Source organism: Papaver somniferum, chromosome 6, assembly GCF_003573695.1.
Source record: "Papaver somniferum cultivar HN1 chromosome 6, ASM357369v1, whole genome shotgun sequence".
Taxonomy (NCBI): Eukaryota; Viridiplantae; Streptophyta; class Magnoliopsida; order Ranunculales; family Papaveraceae; genus Papaver; species Papaver somniferum.
In genome coordinates, this window is record NC_039363.1 from 165932663 (window position 1) to 165950060 (window position 17398).

Below are 17398 nucleotides of genomic sequence, written 5' to 3' on the forward strand. Positions count from 1 at the left end.
ATCAGAACTTTCCTCTTCATCTATGTCAGCACATCGAAGGCATACTCAAAATTCATACCTTCAAAATTCAACTGTCAGGGGCAGAAATTGCCATAACGAGCTGGAGCAGTCTCACGAGCTTGACTACCGGCAACAGGGTGCCATCCACGCGGACCAGGTACCCAACCGTAAGCCCAAGGACCGATAACTTCAATAACAGTAGTGTGCCACTCATAGTCATGATCACGCTTATTCCGCTCACGAGCAGGAAAAATCTTCCGATGAGAAGTCCCTTCCATACCAGGAACATACTTCAGCTTAGCATCCCTCACCTCACTTAAGAGATGAACCTCACCACGAGGAGCAGCAATATTACGAAGGCCAACACTCCATGGCTTACGATTCCTACCGCTAACGTAATCTCCGAAAGAATTATTGAAATTCTAGGGAGTATACCAGTCTCTCTCAGCAGGTTTAGGAACGTAGCAGGTCATCATCGTTTCCCCTTTAATCCGAAGATAACATTCTTTAAGGGCACGAAGGTAGTTCCCAGTCAGCTGCGACACAGAGCGGCTATGGGTGTGTGGAGTGGAACCCTCGCGGTTAGCCAGGACATCGTAGTAGAAAGAATCATCTGACTTGTATAATGGCAACATGAGACCATCTTCGAAGGCCCCCACCGTAGTCAACAAGTGGAATTCATCATATTGATACTTCGAAATCAGATCATAAGTAAGATCATCATCAGGAGCATAAAACCTAACTTCAAAAGTGTTGAGTTCATGCTTCACCTTGAACGCGGAAAAATCAATATGCTTGAAGGTAACCTTTTTTTTACCAACCGTGACGCTTCGTATAACTGGGGCAACGTTCGAATCATCAGCGGGATCCGACGAAGGCCTCTTCGGAGGACTCATATCCGAGGCTTTCCTTTTAGTAGGGAGATTCTTTAATAAATCGGTCTTCGAGGAGACACTCTTAGTAGATTTTCCTTTAGTAGGAACTGCCGGAGGTGGAGCTGAAGGCCTCTGTAGGGGCATCGAAGGCGGAGCAACAGAACAAAGAGGTGGAACATCCAGCGGCTCAGCATGATGAGGAGAAGGAGTCTGTGTGTTTGTAGGCCCGGCACGTTGAGCAGTGGGACGGTTGACAGCATACCTAGGACCAGGAGGGCCCTTCGGTTGATCCCCTCTCTTGAAAGACGGATCCCTTGGACCAGAAGTAGATGAAGTCCTCTGAGCACGAGGATCTAATTTTGGAGGCCTAGACGAACCACCCATCGGCGGAGATATATTAGGACTTCTATAATGAGGAGACCTATGAGGGCTCGGTGGCGGAGTTTGGTAGGAAACCCGCTGACGATCAGCCATATCTACGAAGGGGTATAGAAATAAGATAGAGAAGCGAATAAATATCATAAAGCGAAAAAATTGTCAAAACTCCTACAAGTTGATCAAAAATATCAACTGGGGAACATCGTTGACAAATTTAAATCTTCGACTATGAACCTGTAAGTTTTGTGATAAAGAACAGGGGAAAGTATATATACTTTTTATATTTGTTCTTTATCACAAAACTAAGAACACGGTAGCAGAAGTTCAACAATCAATCAGGATCAAAGTAAAAATAATCTCATACCCGTATCAAAAGCTTTATGAGCAGAGACGTCCGATGAGAAGACGATGAGCAGCAACAACAGTCCAACTTCGGAAGATCCTAAGAAGATTTTACTCACAACAACACCAGCAGAATTTAATGGCTAGAAAACAAGAAGAAAAGAATGAAGAGGTTCGGAAGAGAAGAAGTTATGGACTCACAAAGGAATGAAGGAATGAAATTTATTTCAAAAATTGACATTCTCTCTCCTATTTATAGCATTAAAGGTGATAAAAACCGTTCCTTAATCCAAAAAAGAGTTATTGCAAGAAGTGGGAAACGTGCCCTAAAATCTAGGGGAAGTTATTATAGAGAGATGAAGAATCTATGAGGACAGTTTTCTTCTAACCTCGATTGACGCCTAAATCAGAAGAAAATGGGCAAATTGTGTATACACATAATTCATCACTAGCCACGTGTATAGAGAAGTACACATGGAGGACACGCATCTTGGAACATCGAGATATGATGCCATGTATTGACACCCAAGAAGCATCTATCATCAATATATGATCATCATCCGACTGATCTAATGGCTAAGAATCGTGGAGCACTGAAGGAACGAGCTACCGCAAAGCACTGAAGAGCACCCAAGGATTCACTTTATTCCATCTCGAGAAGGATCTAAGATCAACGACGAGGGTTAGTCCAACTGACACGGATGTGACAGGGGCCGCAGACAGCTGTCTGGCGCGGGCAGACGACCCAACCACACGCATTAAATACTCTAAGATAGCGTACGTGTCAACCCCACCTGTGGAGGATAAAGAGGTGACTCGTCGTCACCAAGCTTAAACCGCTGGGGGCATCGTGGAAGACAAAGACATCAGCGGGATCTGCACAAGGAACAAGAAGATAAGGTGGCATTCGATCTCAGAAGTAGATCCCACGTGATATCCCTATAAATACCCCTCTCCACTAAGAGAGAAGGGGTCGACCAGTTTTTAGTAATTAGAGAAGAATATAGGAAAGAGAAATAGGAAGCGTGATTATGATTCCCATTTCCCCTTAAGCATCATTTTTCACTTAAAGTCATTTGACTATCTTTGTAATTCCTCAATACATAGTGAAGCACCAATCCCGTGGACGTAGGCCTTAGTGCTGAACCACGTAAATCATTGTCTTATTTATATTCTGCACTTTATTTTCCATTCCTGTTGTTACGCTTGGTGATATTTACATCGTAGTCGTATAGAATGAATGGATTAACTTCCTCCGACTAGACAATGACGAGTTCGAAGGCTCTGAGTCGATGAAATCATCGTATTTGGACTATTTTATGTCTGTTTTATTCTTCATAACGCCTTTGTTCATAAAAGCGTATATTGTTTGTGAACATGTAATGGCATCGTAATTTATGTGTTCATGTTGAGACTATTAGTCCCATATTGTTGGACAATCTAAGATCCTGCGGTTTATAATCCTTTAGGGCCTCTCCACGCATTGCCAATTGGTTTTGAGTTGGATGCCCGCAGCCTTTAACATGGTATCAGAGCAGGCTATTTGTGTCGAGTCAGTTGACCGCACCTTTACTCCGCGTCACCCGATTTATTGTCCACTTGTTAGACCCAACGAGGCCACACGTGAGGGGGCTGTTGAGATTATTAGTTCCACATTGTATGGGCAATTAAGATCCTGCGGTTTATAATCTCTTAGGACCTCTCCACTCATTGCCAATTGGTTTTGAGTTGGATGCCCGTATTCTAACATGGTATCAGAGCAGGCTATTTGCGACGAGTCATTTGACCGCGCCTTTACTCCGCGTCACCCAATTTAATTGTCCACGTGTTAGACCCAACGAGGCTACACGTGAGGGGGCGTGTTGAGACTATTAGTCCCATATTGTTGGACAATCTAAGATCCTGCGATTTATAATCCTTTAGGGCCTCTCCACGCATTGCCAATTGGTTTTGAGTTGGATGCCCGCAGCCTTTAACAGTTCACACTCCCAATTCACTGTCGGTCGGGTCGAGCAACAAACTCTATGCCAACAGCTGCAAGAAAATTTTGGCCTGCAATTTTCTCTGCAATCTGTGAGGATTTGATCATAGAGGTCAAGAGCCATCTATTCCTTTCGGGGTTCAAATCGAAGTGGTTCTCAGAATTCTCATTTCGAAAATTAAGAACACGTTGGCAATGAAATAATGAAAAAAATAATACCACAGAGAATTTGATTATATAACCTTCTTAAAAAAAAAAAAAAAAAAAAAAAAACACCATAGAGAGAGACTGGCTACTAACTATAGAAAAATTAAATTTCACAGTGAATTAAATCATATAAATCCTTTGTTGAAACAAAATAGAAAAGACGCACATATATACCCTAACCAGTTATATTACAGCATTGGTCTCTTTTTTTTTAAGAACTTATTACAGCATTAGTCAGTACGTCCAGAAAGGACAAAGGTCCCATAACAATAAGCAACCAAACACAATGTTCAACTGCCACAGCTCAAGCCTGTAAAAATAATTAGCAACTTAGTGAGAGCATGTTGCGAGAAAACAGTGCACCATATACCTTGTCACGACAGGATAAAAGTAATTGAAGTTCAGGCGATGAAAACATATTTTGGGAACTTCACTATTTGTTGTTGGCAAGTCCAATTAGACTACTAAGTTATGTACATGTAGGCTGTAGCTGAGCACAATAAACTTATATCTTTTCGGTTAAGATTTTTGTCAGTTGGGTTAAACAGAACGTTTGATGCTTACCACGTTAGCAGCATTGCTGGAAAGCCACTCTAGACCCTCATAAAGACCTTCTCCAGAGGTTGCACATGTGCTCTGGATGTACCTGAATATCCACCCAAACTAACATCAGATAAACTGAGACTGGGAAGATAAAACTAGAAAAAAAAAAGAACACATGGAGTTCAAATTACCAGCGGCGTTTACGGACTGAGTGAAGACCAAGCTTGTCAGTGATCTCAGCAGCAATCATTGCATTAGGAAGATCCTGTTTGTTAGCGAATATGAGCAACACAGCATTTCGCAACTCATCCTGGAAGCATATAACAAGTCAGCAACACTTAGTTTAATTTCTACTGAGCTTAATTAAAGATTCCCAAAACAATAAATTTGAAATTTCAAGCTCTAACTAGCTACCTCATTCATCAGCTTGTGCAGCTCATCACGAGCTTCTACAATTCGTTCTCTGTCGTTGCTATCCACCACAAATATTAACCCTTGTGTGTTTTGGTAGTAGTACTTCCACAATGGACGGATCTACAATATAAGATGGCTTGCGTTAACCACAGAAACGTGCAAAGAGCCAAATTTCTCAGATGCGGTATAGCTCAGCTTTACAGATACATACCTTGTCCTGACCTCCGACATCCCAAACAGTGAAGCTGATGTTCTTGTATTCCACGTTCTCCACATTAAAACCTACAAAAGCAGTATAGGTACCATATTAATTTGTTTGACGAACCAGAACTTTGTAAACCGTTTTAAATCACGAGAAGGAGATTCATGACTGCATCATGAATAAATCCGTGAACCAATAACGCAACCGGCACTTCTTCTATGGAGAAGAGCAAAAACAACTTAAATCAAATAGCAGTTATCAATGAGACAGTCGTCCAGATTAGTTTTTTCCCAAGCACGTCATGTAGAACTTACCGATGGTAGGAATAGTTGAGACGATCTCTCCGAGCCTGAGCTTGTACAATATTGTAGTCTTACCAGCGGCATCGAGACCAACCATCAGAATACGTATATTCTTCTTGGCAAAAAGCTGGCTGAAAAGCTTCGTGAACGTAACACCCATTTAATTCTGATTGATCGATCCTCTAAACCGAAATTAAACGATATAAAAATCGAAGGAGAAACAGAAGAAGTATGCGACGAATTTGATATGCTCTTGGTGACTAGTATTTGTACATATACTAAACACAATGTGAGAGACCCCTGATTACATGACGCCGTGAAGGAAAAGTCAAAGAACAGATAGAAAAAGGGATTGTTATCATAGGACTAACCAGTGTCCGCCACATGTGCAGAACTTAGTGTCCTAGAGAATCTAGTGTTGGTGTACGTGGCATCGGTCTCTTCGGAGCTAAGGTTATGAAGGTCAATGGTGTCATTGATCTAGTCAATTATTTAGGTTTTTCAGGCTTGTCTGTTTCGAATTCATATAGAGACAGTTCGTGACTCAATTTCTTCCAGGGTGTCTACTTCCTAGAAATTTCAGTTTGAATAACAATTTTCATACGTCTTGTATTGTCACAGGCATAGGTATTGAGTAAGAAAAAAAAATCTAATTGATTTTCTCTACGTCTGCTTTATCTGGTATCAAGGTAATTAATTATGATGAGTGTGTTGAAAGGGGGATGGAAAAGTTTTTCGGGTAAGCATTTAACTGCAATCCTGTTAAAGGGCGGCATGTTTTATTAGAGGGGCGGCAATGTGATAATAATATCCCTCTAGTTGGTTAGGGGGTGTTCAAATGGTTATATAAATTGTCTAGATTATCCTTCCCATTTTTTAACCTAAATCAAAGCTAAATTTAAAATCTGTTTTTTCTCTTCTTCTCTTCTCCTCCCATCAACCGTAACCTCCATTAAAACTGAAAATTCATTGTCTTCGATTAATCAGCGATTCAAAAATTAATCAAGTGTAATGACTTATATGAGGTATGTTATGAAAAAACCAGTTAGGATTTAGTTTATTTTGTTCGATTTAAGTTTAATTTCTATCAGAAATTAGGGTTTTAGATGAAAATTGAAATTCAAATTTCTGGGTATATGTGAGTTACGGTTGATTTTAACTCAATTACGAACCGTAACTGGAGATTTTGATGTTGGTAATAGTTCAATTACCAACCGTATGTTCTTATATCTGAGAATTTTCTTCAGTTACGTTTTTTATTCAACCGTAAGTGAACTTACGGTTGATATCGATACAAGAATTATGAACCGTAAATAACCCTGGAACCCAGAGTTCAGAAAGGTCACCAATTACGGTTCATAACTAAAATTCGAACCGTAAATACAGTTACGGTTGGCAACCATTTTAGTTTACGAACCGTAACTAAGTTACGGTTCGTCTCGAGGATTTGGTTACCAACCGTAACTGGTTGTACGATTTGGTTTCCCCCAAATTTAACCAGTTACGGTTGTGTTTGAGGGTGAAAACCGTTCTGCTGGTTTCGATAATTCTGTGTGTTGTGGGTGAGAAACGAGTCTAAACCCTAAACAATATACGGCAAGGGAGTACTTTAGATTCAAGAGATCAATCTGTACAAATCCGACCTAAACCAAGAAATGGTCGTTCCAGACTTGCTTCGGTCACAAGGTGAAGGAGAAGGGTTGGTTTTGGGGAGGGAAGCGAAGAGAGTGTTGAGACCAGAATAGTTGATTCTGGAAGAGTAGTTGTTTGACTTGTATCAGAAAGTGAAAGCTAACAGATGGGAAAGCTAACAAGTGATTTCTGAGTGTTGTATGCTCCTGACCAAAACTTGTTGTTCGGTGGTAATATGTAAGACCTATTTATACAAGTCCAAGTGAAACGTACTTTGGTCTCGCAAGAAATAGAAACGGATGAGTAAATGGGAGGAGGTGGTAACCGGTAACGCCTGGAATTGATGTTACATAATGAAGGAAAGCGTTTCACCGTTACTCCCTGTATTTATACTAACCGCCTCATTCTTATGACATTTTCTTGTAACGGGCGTAGTGTACGCCGCACGCTGTAAACCACTAAACCAATACCCTAATGAGCATCCCCCAGTTTGTGACATGTGTTGATGTCTCGAGTTTTTCGTGGAAAACATGTAGTATGTTGCTAATGTTTGGATGAGCTTGAGAGACTTACCGGATCGATGGTGACTCTCGACGGTCGAGATTTGCATCTTAAGAGGAGAGATAGCCGTTGATTATTGCAGCCATTCGTTTGTTAGCCAGCGGCATGAAAGCATGTCCGACATGGTTTTGACATGGTTAGGTGTTTCCAAGCTCGGATTTCGGCATAGTTTAGGCGCGACCAAGAACTAAATTTTTGGCATATTTTGGGCGCAGTCAAAATTAGGGCTTGGTGTTGGGCCAAAGGTTCCCACGCATTAGCTGGTGACCTTGGACGGATAAGATATGCATCTTAGATGGAAGGGTGGTCGTTGATTGTCGCAACCCTTCGTTTTGGCAGCCAACGGCGTGGAGGACAGGCTGGCATGGTTGGCATGCCTTGGCGCGGAGATGTGGCTGGAACGGCATGCCATTGGCACATGTGGAGCGTTGGCATGGAGATGTGGCGCGGCATGCCACTGACACCTGCGACATGGTTGGTATGCCTTAGCGCGGAAAGGTTGCACGGCAATGCCATTGGCACATGTGGCTTGGTTGGCATGCCTTGGCGTGGAAAGATTGCACGACATGCCATTAGCACATGTGGCGCGGCTGGCATGGTTGACATGTCTTGGCGCGGCGATCTAGGACGGTTGAGATCTGCATCTCAGATGGAAGGGTGGCAGGCGATTGTTGCAACCCTTCGTTTTGGCAGCCTTGAAGGGAAGGCCGGCATGACATGGTTTGGACGTGGCCAAGCTAGGGTTTTGGCATAGTTTAGGTGCGGCCAAAAGCTAGGGTTTTGGCATAGTTTGGGCGCGGCCAAAATTAGGGTTTGGCGTTGGGCCAAAGGTTACCACGCGTTAGCTGGCGACCTTGAACGACTAAGATCTGCATCTCAGATAGAAGGGTGGTCGTCGATTGTTGCACCCCTTCGTTTTGGCAGACAGCGTCGTGCATGGCAAGTTGGGACGGCTGGCATGGTCAGCATGCCTTGGCAAGGAGATGCGGCTGGCACGGCATGCCATTGGCACATGTGGTGCGCATGGCATGGTAGGCATGCCTTGGCACGGAGATGTGGCTGTCACGACATGCCATTGGCACATCTGGTGCGGCTTGCATGGTTGGCATGCCTTGGCGCGAAGATGTGGCTGGCACGGTGGTGCGGCTGGCATGGTTGGCATGCCTTGGCGCGGAGACGTGGCTGGAATGGTTTGCCATTGGCAGGGTGGTGCGGCTGGCATAATTGGAATGCCTTGGCGCGGAGATGTGGCTGGCACGACATGCCATTGACACATGTGGTGAGGCTGACATGGTTGGCATGCCTTGGCACGGAGACGTGGCTGGCATGGTTTTCCATTGGCACGGTGGTGCGGCTGGCATGGTTGGCATGCCTTGGCGCGGATATGTGGCTGGCACGGCATGCCATTGCACATGTGGTGCGGCTGACATGGTTGGCATGCCTTGGCGCGGAGACGTGGCTGGCATGGTTTGCCATTGGCACGGTGGTGCGTCTGGCATGGTTAGCATGCCTTGGCGCGGAGATGTGGCTGGCAAGGTGATAAACACATTTTTGTGTCCGATTTGTCTCGATTCTATATATTGTTAGGGCTCATTTTTGTACTTATTATGGTGTTTTATTTATTTGTAGGTATTTTTGGCCAATAAACATTTTTGGAAAAAATTGGCTCGAAAAGTTGTCGGAAAGCACCCGGAGGACATTTGCTATTCAAACTCTCACTTTGGATAATGGGTAACCTAATTACTAAGGGGCATCCCATTTCCAGGCAGTTGCTAATCGCACCTCTACTCTGGATAAGGGGAAACCATCTTCAACATTTCAAAAACCAGGTTTTGGCGGGAAAATAGGTGCAGTGAAGAACAGTTTTGCCAATCGTGATTTGGAGGAGTTTGAGGTCGATTAAACCTCTGATTTTCATAGGATAGACTCCTTATGGGTCTAGGAATCTGATATGGGTGTTTAAATCGATTAGACTGGGCTCAATCGACGGATTTTTCTCACAACAGAAAATATGGAAAGTCACGTGTGTGACCTGTTTTAGGGAATTTTAGAGAGATTAAAGTGCTGTAAACCTTCCCAAAGATTTGTATCTATCTAAGGAAGAGTTTAGAATAAAAAGGAAAGCTCAGAATCGCGTAGAAATTCTAAAACAAGAAATTGCCGCAACTTGGTCGTGAAGAGAAGGAAAGAGATTTTGGAAGATTTGGGAGAGATTTAATCGGTATTTTTGATATAAATAGATGTCTTGGGTCATATAGAAGAGGGGTCGAGAGTTTGGGAACCTAAGGAGAGCCAGAGAAGAAGAAATCAGAATTTTACCAAACATTGTTTCTGCTGCTGCTGCTGCTGAAGAGGAAGAACGCGAAGAACATTGACGCACGGGAAACAGTCGCAGAACAGTGTCGTTGTTTAACAGCTGAAGAACATTAAGCTGTGCAGGGCAGTCGTATTCTAGGGTCTTAAAATCAGCGACAAAGCAACAGTTTTTCTGTAACAGTTCCATTGTAACAGCTGTTTTGCAACACCAATACACTGTTGCAAACAGTATGTGTTATTACTTTTCACTCTTTTAATCATCTTTTGAGCAACAAACACATATTTTGAGATCATGATTAATATGAGGAGCTAAACCCCATTGCTGAGGCGATAGAAGAAGCTATTTTTCCAACAAAAAGTGGTTTATTCTATTTTATCTTTTTATTTGCAATAATTATATGATTATTTGCCTTGAACTGTTATTGAATATGATTTTTATTTGAGTGATTGTGATCTATTTTGATGGAGTATGCTTAGTTTTAAGACTTTTGATGCTTCATACTTGGTATTTACAATTATTACTTTTGGAAGTCTACTTGTTGCAATATTTTAGAATCAAATTAAACGAGAAAATTGCATAAATATAAGTATTGGTTTAATCACTTTGAACTTGGAAAATAGTGGAATCTTAGCCTCAGTGTTTCTTTTAATATTGATATCATCTTTGATTGAGTTTGCTAAAAAATTTAGTGAGTTTTTTATTTTAATATTAGAATTTAAGTCTAATTAATATCCTTCACAAGTCTGAGAATCGAACCACTTTTACCACTATCTACAAATCACATCAATTTTTGGCGCCGCCGACGCGGACTTGTTTTTAGGGTTTTAGATTTATTTTTCTTTATTATTATTTTTGTCTTTTTTATGTTTTTGGGTATTTATCTTGTGTCTACAGGTTCTGGATCATTAAGAAAATTGAGCCAAGGAGTTTGGTGATTTCATAAAGACTTGGAGCTAAAGATTAAAGCAAAAAGAACAGAAAAGAAGACAATTTTATTTTAGGGTTTGTTTATTTTATTTAAAAAAAACAAAAAAAAAAACTGTATTAGGTTTATTATTTTTGTAATTTTTCTTTATTTTTTTGGACTTTTGGACTTTGGGACATTATTTTTTTTATTACCCTACGGAAGGGTACTTTAAATATAAACTGTTTGCAGAGAAGGAGGACAATTACGATATTGACTCTGCACCTTGGGTTCGTACACTAGACATCGGAGTCAGTGGCCCGAGTCGACTACAAACCGATTCATCCCCCGTCTGGAACGGGAGGTAAGATTCTAAACACTCGCGAATAACCTGTCAGTGAGTTACTGGACTCCTTCGTATGCATATATGTTGAGGACTGAATACGGACATTTATTTTTTTAGCAAAGGGCAAGGCCTGGCCATACAAGATAAGGGTTCGGATTTCATCATCGTTCTCTTCTTGCCCGCTTTAGGAACACGTAACCTACGCGAACCTAAGCCTAAAATTTTGACTAGAACGAGACCGATAGGGTAACGAGCTTAACAGGAAAGTCATTCGAAAAATATTGGTTACTATTTTAAGCATACTTCGAAGTTCTTGACGATTTCTGTAAGTTGAATGCGTGACTGCGCCGCCTTGTAATACCGGTGAGGCCTTGGGTATCAAAGCTCCACCGAGCTTCCCTAGCCTCTATTCAACTTACGTTAACTCTGATTGATTCCAGAGGGGTTTGCTTGAATTGTAACGAATTCCCGTTCGAAGGACTAGAAGCTGGTCTAGAAATAATCTAAGTAGAGCCATCATGCTTTTTGTTTGCTAGAAATCAATAGGTTTGATTTGGTTGAGTCGGCCTTGATCTGTGTTTGCTTACCCTTCCAATTTAGAAAATTCTATTGTATGCCTGAACGTAAAAGAAACGCACTAGGTAGGTTTGTTAAAGAGAAACTTAGTAGTTCGAAGCGTCTCGATTATCTTAATCTAGAAAGTCCGACATTTAAAGAGTCTGTTTTTGAACGTCCTTTGACTGAGGAGAGAATCCCTGTTGCTCCGATAGCGCCAGAAATGGCAACTTTGAAAGCTTTGTTGAATCCAACTAGGACTACCCGTCCTTCGTGTATTAAGTTAGCTGAAACGGAGGCACCCTATGAACTGAAACCTGGGACCTTACAGATTCTCCCAATCTTTTTAGGGAAAGAAAATGAAAACCTTTATTACCATGTTAGGGATTTTGAGGAAATTTGTAGTACTCTAAGAATTAAAGGCTTAGATGATGATGCTTTAAAACTTAGGTTATTCCAATTTTCCCTGAAAGATAAGGCCAAGTCGTGGATGTATAGTTTGGACTCCGAGTCAATTGAGACATATGAACAACTTACATCTGCCTTTTTCAATAAGTTTTTCCCTAGGCACAAAACATCGTCTATTAGGACGTAAATATGCACATTTTCATAACAAGAGGGAGAATCTTTATATATGTATTTGGAAAGGTTCAATGATTTATTATCCCAGTGTCCTCATCATGGTTTAGAAAAGGTTAGGCTAGTTCAGATACTTTATGAGGGTTTATATTATTCCACAACGACCATGGTTGAGTCTCTATGCACTGGTGGATTTGAAAACCAAACTGTTGATGCGGCGATGGAATCTTTTAATGAAATCGCCAAAAAAAAAACAGCAATGGGAAAATAGTAGGGCACCCCAGAAAACAATTCTTTTAAGTAGAGGAAACGTTAATAGGGTAGAAGGAGGCTATGAATCAGATGCCAAAATTAATGATATAGCAAAAAGGTTAGAAGCCTTAGAAGTGGGCCAGACTAGTGGTAGAGTGGAGCCTTTTTGGGAAGGACAGAATATTGAAGAGCATACCAATGCTCTTTATAATAACACTAGATTTGATAACCGTCAAAAGATTGACCCATATTCAGAAACCTATAATCCTGGTTGGAGAAACCATCCGAACCTTTCATGGTCTAAGGGCCAAAGTCAAGGTCAGTTTAGTAATTCTAATGCTCCCCCAGGTTTTGGCTATACTAAGAATCCTTCAGGACTAGCTCAGTTTCAGAATCAGTCAGATAAGAAAATCCTAAGTTTAGAGGAATCTTTCACCTTGTTAACTCAACAAACTGCAAAATTCCAGTTATCCGTAGAACAGAGTCTACAAGCTAGTAACAGGATAGGACAAGAAAATAGTCAGGCTATTTCCGAGTTAAAAACCCAGGTTGGTCTGATAAGTGATTCTTTGAGAGAAAAAGGTAAGTTTCCTAGTCAAACACAACCCAACCCTAGAGGAGTTCATGAATTAGGTGCAAAACCATCGAATCAATTGAATGTTGTTAGAACCCTTAGAAGTGGTAGAGTTGTAGACCATAAGGTAACCATGCCCGATAGTGAACATACTGTAGTTCACCCCTCAGGATCTCACCTCTCAGAACCAGTAGCTGAAGAGACTGATAAAATTTCTGATGATGTGAATTCGGTTCCTGAAAGGTCTGATTTTAGGCCTAGAGCCCCATTTCCTCAGCTATTAGTACCAACAAAGAAGGAGTCAAACCTTAATGACATAGTGGAGGTTTTTAAGCAAGTTACCATAAACCTTCCCTTATTAGATGCAATTAGGAAAATTCCTGCTTATGCCAAGTTCCTTAAGGATATGTGTACGCGAAAGAGAAAAGTTAGCGTCCATAAGAAAGCCTTTTTAGCTAGTCACGTAAGTTCAATCATTCAGAACACCACAACTCCAAAGTACAAAGACCCAGGTTCTCCTACCATTGATTGCACAATAGGTAACTTCCGGGTAGAAAAAGCTTTACTTGACTTAGGAGCCAGTGTGAACTTACTACCATTCCATGTATACTTACAGCTAGGACTTGGTGAAATGAAACCTACTTAGATGACACTGCAGTTAGATGATAGATCTGTTAAAATCCCTTGAGGTGTTATCAAGGATGTTCTTATTGAGGTCGACAAGTTTATTTATCCAGTGGATTTCGTGGTCCTAGATACCCAACCTGTCCCTGACCCAGAGAACCAGATACCTGTGATTTTAGGTCGCCCATTTTTAGCTACGTCTAATGCGATCATTAACTGTCGAAATGGTGTGATGAGTTTATCTTTTGGTAATATGACTAGAGCTGGCAAACAAGCCAAAAACCCACGGGTTTGCCCGGCCCGACCCGTGAAAAACCCGCACCCGGCTCGTCTGGTGTCTAAACAAGCCGGGTTAGGGTTGGAGAAATGTCGGCTTGTGAGTAAACGGGTTAACCCGTCCCGTCCCGTAAATCCGCGGGTACAACCCGTAAACCCGTCCATATTACCTTATTAATAAGTTTTATGTAATCCTGACCGTCAGATCATCTAGGTTTCATCTTATCACTATGTTTAAGGTATAAATGCACCAAAACCCTAGCAGACAATAATCATTTCCTTTCGTTTCTTCTTCCCCTTTCTTTTTCTTTCTCTCCCCACACCCTACTGTCTTCTCCTGCGGCTGCGCCTCCTCACCATCTCCATTTTTCTTCTTCTGCTTTGCTTTTTTATTCTTCATCTTTGTATCTCCTACACATAGTTGGTACTTTAACTCCATGGTGATGATGATTTAAGGCAATAAATTGACAATTTTAAAACTGGCATGGTTGGCATGCCTTGGCGCGGAGATCTGGCTGGCACGGCATGTCATTGGCACATGTGGTGCGGATGGCATGGTTGGCAAACCTTGGCGCGGAGATGTGGATGGCACGACATGTCATTGGCACATGTGGTGCGGATGGCATGGTTGGCATTCCTTGGCGCGGAGATTTGTCTGGCACGGCAAGCCATTGGCACATGTAGCGCGGCTGGCATGGTCGGCATGCCTTGGCGCGAATACGTGGCTGTCATGGTTTTCCATTGGCACGGTGGTGCGGCTGGCATGGTTGGCATGCCTTGGCCCGGAGATGTGGCTGGCACGGCATGCCATTGGCACATGTAGCGCGGCTGGCATGGTCGGCATGCCTTGGCGCGGAGACGTGGATGGCATGATTTTCCATTGGCACGGTGGTGCGGCTGGTATGGTTGGCATGCCTTGGTGCGGAGACGTGGATGGCATGTTTTGCCATTTTCACAGTGGCGCGGCTTGCATGGTTCGCATTCCTTGACGCGGAGACGTGGCTGGCATGGTTTTCCATTGCCACGGTGGTGCAGCTAGCATGATTGACATGCCTTGGCGCGGAGACGTGGCTGGCATGATTTTCCATTGCCACGGTAGTATGAGAATTAGGGTTTGGTATATATGAAGATGATGTCGGTCAATACTAAGGGTTCTGTCGTGGAACATGACACAAGTATATAAAAAAAAGTACCCTGGTAATTCTTACGTAGGCATGCTGATTGATTCAATAAATGCGCTAGTGGTCGTATTGATGTCATGTTAGATGTACGGTTTTACGATTTTAACCCTAAGGTAAAAACCACCATCAACATTAAGTCCTCTGCTTAGCTCGGAATAGGAGCATTGTTGCGAGGTAAGCATAAGATGGTGACAGGCAAGAACAAAATCGAAATGACAAGTCATGAAAAGATGGTCAAGAAGACCCAACTAACATTTTTCGAGAGGTAAGGAGAATTCTTGGTTCTTGTGTTGGCGGTCTTGTGAAAATTCTAATCGTGGTGTTGCTGACTAGACCGTGAAATGGTAGAGGCGATTGTTGGTTGAGATGCAGATTGTTGGCATCAGCTTGGAAGGGAGCCGCTAGCATAGACTTGGCGTGAAATGGAGCGTTGGCGTTGGTCGGTTTGGAATGGAGCCATCAGGATTAGTCGGCTTGGAATGGAGCCGTCAGCATTGGTCGTCTTAGAATGGGTTGGCTTGGAATGGAGCCATCAGTATTGGTCGGCTTGGAATGAAGCTGTCAGCATTGGTCGGCTTGGAATGGTGGAAATGGTGATGACGCTGGAACTTTGGCTATCAAATGGTGGTGATGGCGTCTGACAACTTTGTTTAAATTAGGGTTTGGCATGATGAAACCCTAATTAGCGCTGCTTACTAGAATCGTTGTAGAATTTTCGTACGAACTCGAATTTCGACGGTCCTCCCCTCCATCTGATGGGAAAATAATTTCATATCTCCCTAAGAGGGAATATTTTGGTTTTAAGTTCGTTTAGGAGACGAAAACATCCCGACGGCAAAACTCAGGAAGAATTCAGGAGGGATGTTGCGGGTCTGTGGAATAGTGGCGACTGGCTTCGGTTCCGTGGGAGGATGACGACGGGCTTCAGTTCCATCGAAGGATGACGACTGGCTTCAGTTCCGTGGAATGATGGTGACTGGATTCAGTTCCGTGGAAAGGTGGCGACTAGCTTCAGTTCCGTGGAAGGATGGGAAATGGTTTCGGAACTTCGGCTACCAATCTGTGGTGATGGCGTTGGATCTTCGGCCACCAAACGGTGGTGATGAGGCCTGGCAACTTTGTCGAAATTAGGGTTTGAGATGCCGAAACCCTAATTAGCGCTCCTTACTAAAATCGTTGTAAAATTCTCGTACGAACTCGGATTTTGACGGTCCGCCCCTCCATCTGACCGGAAAAGAATTTCCTGTCTCTCCACGAGGGAATATTTAGGTTTTAAGCTCGTTAGGTAGGTGAAAACAGCCCGACAGTAAAATTCAGGAAGAATTCAGGAGGGATGTTGCGGGCCCGAGGTAGCATAGTCGCGCCCAGTCATCTATTCCCGTTCATGGAGCAAGAAGGAAACTTTATTCTGTGCAAATTCCAGTAACTCCGTCCGCATGAAAAGAGGTATTGACCCTCTTCTGTTTTCTGTTTCTCGTCCGGATCCGTACTTTCGTCTGCAGTGTCTCTCCAGTGGATTCCATAATTTATCAAACTCCATTGCATTCTTGGGACGGATGGATGTGGTTGCTTTTTCGGTCCATCCTTGATTTTAGGTTGTTTAGTGCGTGGACCTTCTGATCGCGGTGAAAATATGTTGTGGATGCTTGTATTGGTCGAAATCTTCTGGAGACACTGGATGAAATAGATGAGTTGGGAGACGTTTCGTTGGCGATGTGCTACTATCAAGTTTTCAAAGACTTGGTTCCAAGTGACATCCTTCGAACCATCTTCCGAATCTTGGACTATCGCGTGGAATGAGATGTGGTGAGAAGTCCCCAGTTATACTCATGTTAGATCTGATGGCTCGGCCGAATATGTGAGTGTATCTTTGTGGCGTGCTTTTGGAGTCTTCGATGCACATGTACGGTTTCATGCTGATAAATTCCCGTGGCTTGTAAAACTTCGACAGTGATGATGGTGAAATCAGAAATAACTTGGTTGAGGGGAGTGAAAGCGTCCCATGCTGGTAGCCCCCATGTGTGGCCTTCTTTCATTGCATCGCCTTGAATTCACGTCCACGGTATTTGATTCAAGATTATTGTATTCTTTTGGATTGATGCTGAGATGCTCATAATATCACATGGAAGAAATACTCTGGATAGCGAAGAGATAGAAATGAGAGAGTTATGTTGTTTATCGTGGATCCCCCTGTTACTTCAAGAAAATGTTGCGGCCGCGTCTCTGGAGTTGTCTCATGAATCTTTGATGGTCATCGGGATGGACTGCGATGAGCAGTCCCCAGTCGCACTTTTCTTTAGTTTCTGAAGTTGTTTCCTCTGAGCAGGCTTGGGATCCATCGCGGCCTCGTAAA

At 42.7% G+C, this 17398-nt stretch overlaps 1 protein-coding gene across 1 annotated transcript; it reads right to left on the reverse strand.

The window, feature by feature from the left end:
- Nucleotides 1-3865: 3865 nt before the first annotated feature.
- On the reverse strand, nucleotides 3866-5490 carry LOC113290019 (ADP-ribosylation factor 2-like). The gene is made up of 6 exons (XM_026539487.1): nucleotides 5257-5490; nucleotides 4952-5022; nucleotides 4741-4860; nucleotides 4518-4636; nucleotides 4348-4429; nucleotides 3866-4093 (listed from the first exon to the last, which is right to left on the reverse strand). Exons 1-6 carry the CDS (start codon nucleotides 5402-5404, stop codon nucleotides 4088-4090), a joined length of 546 nt encoding a protein of 181 aa, XP_026395272.1. The 5' UTR covers nucleotides 5405-5490; the 3' UTR covers nucleotides 3866-4087.
- Between the last annotated feature and the right edge of the window lie 11908 nt (nucleotides 5491-17398).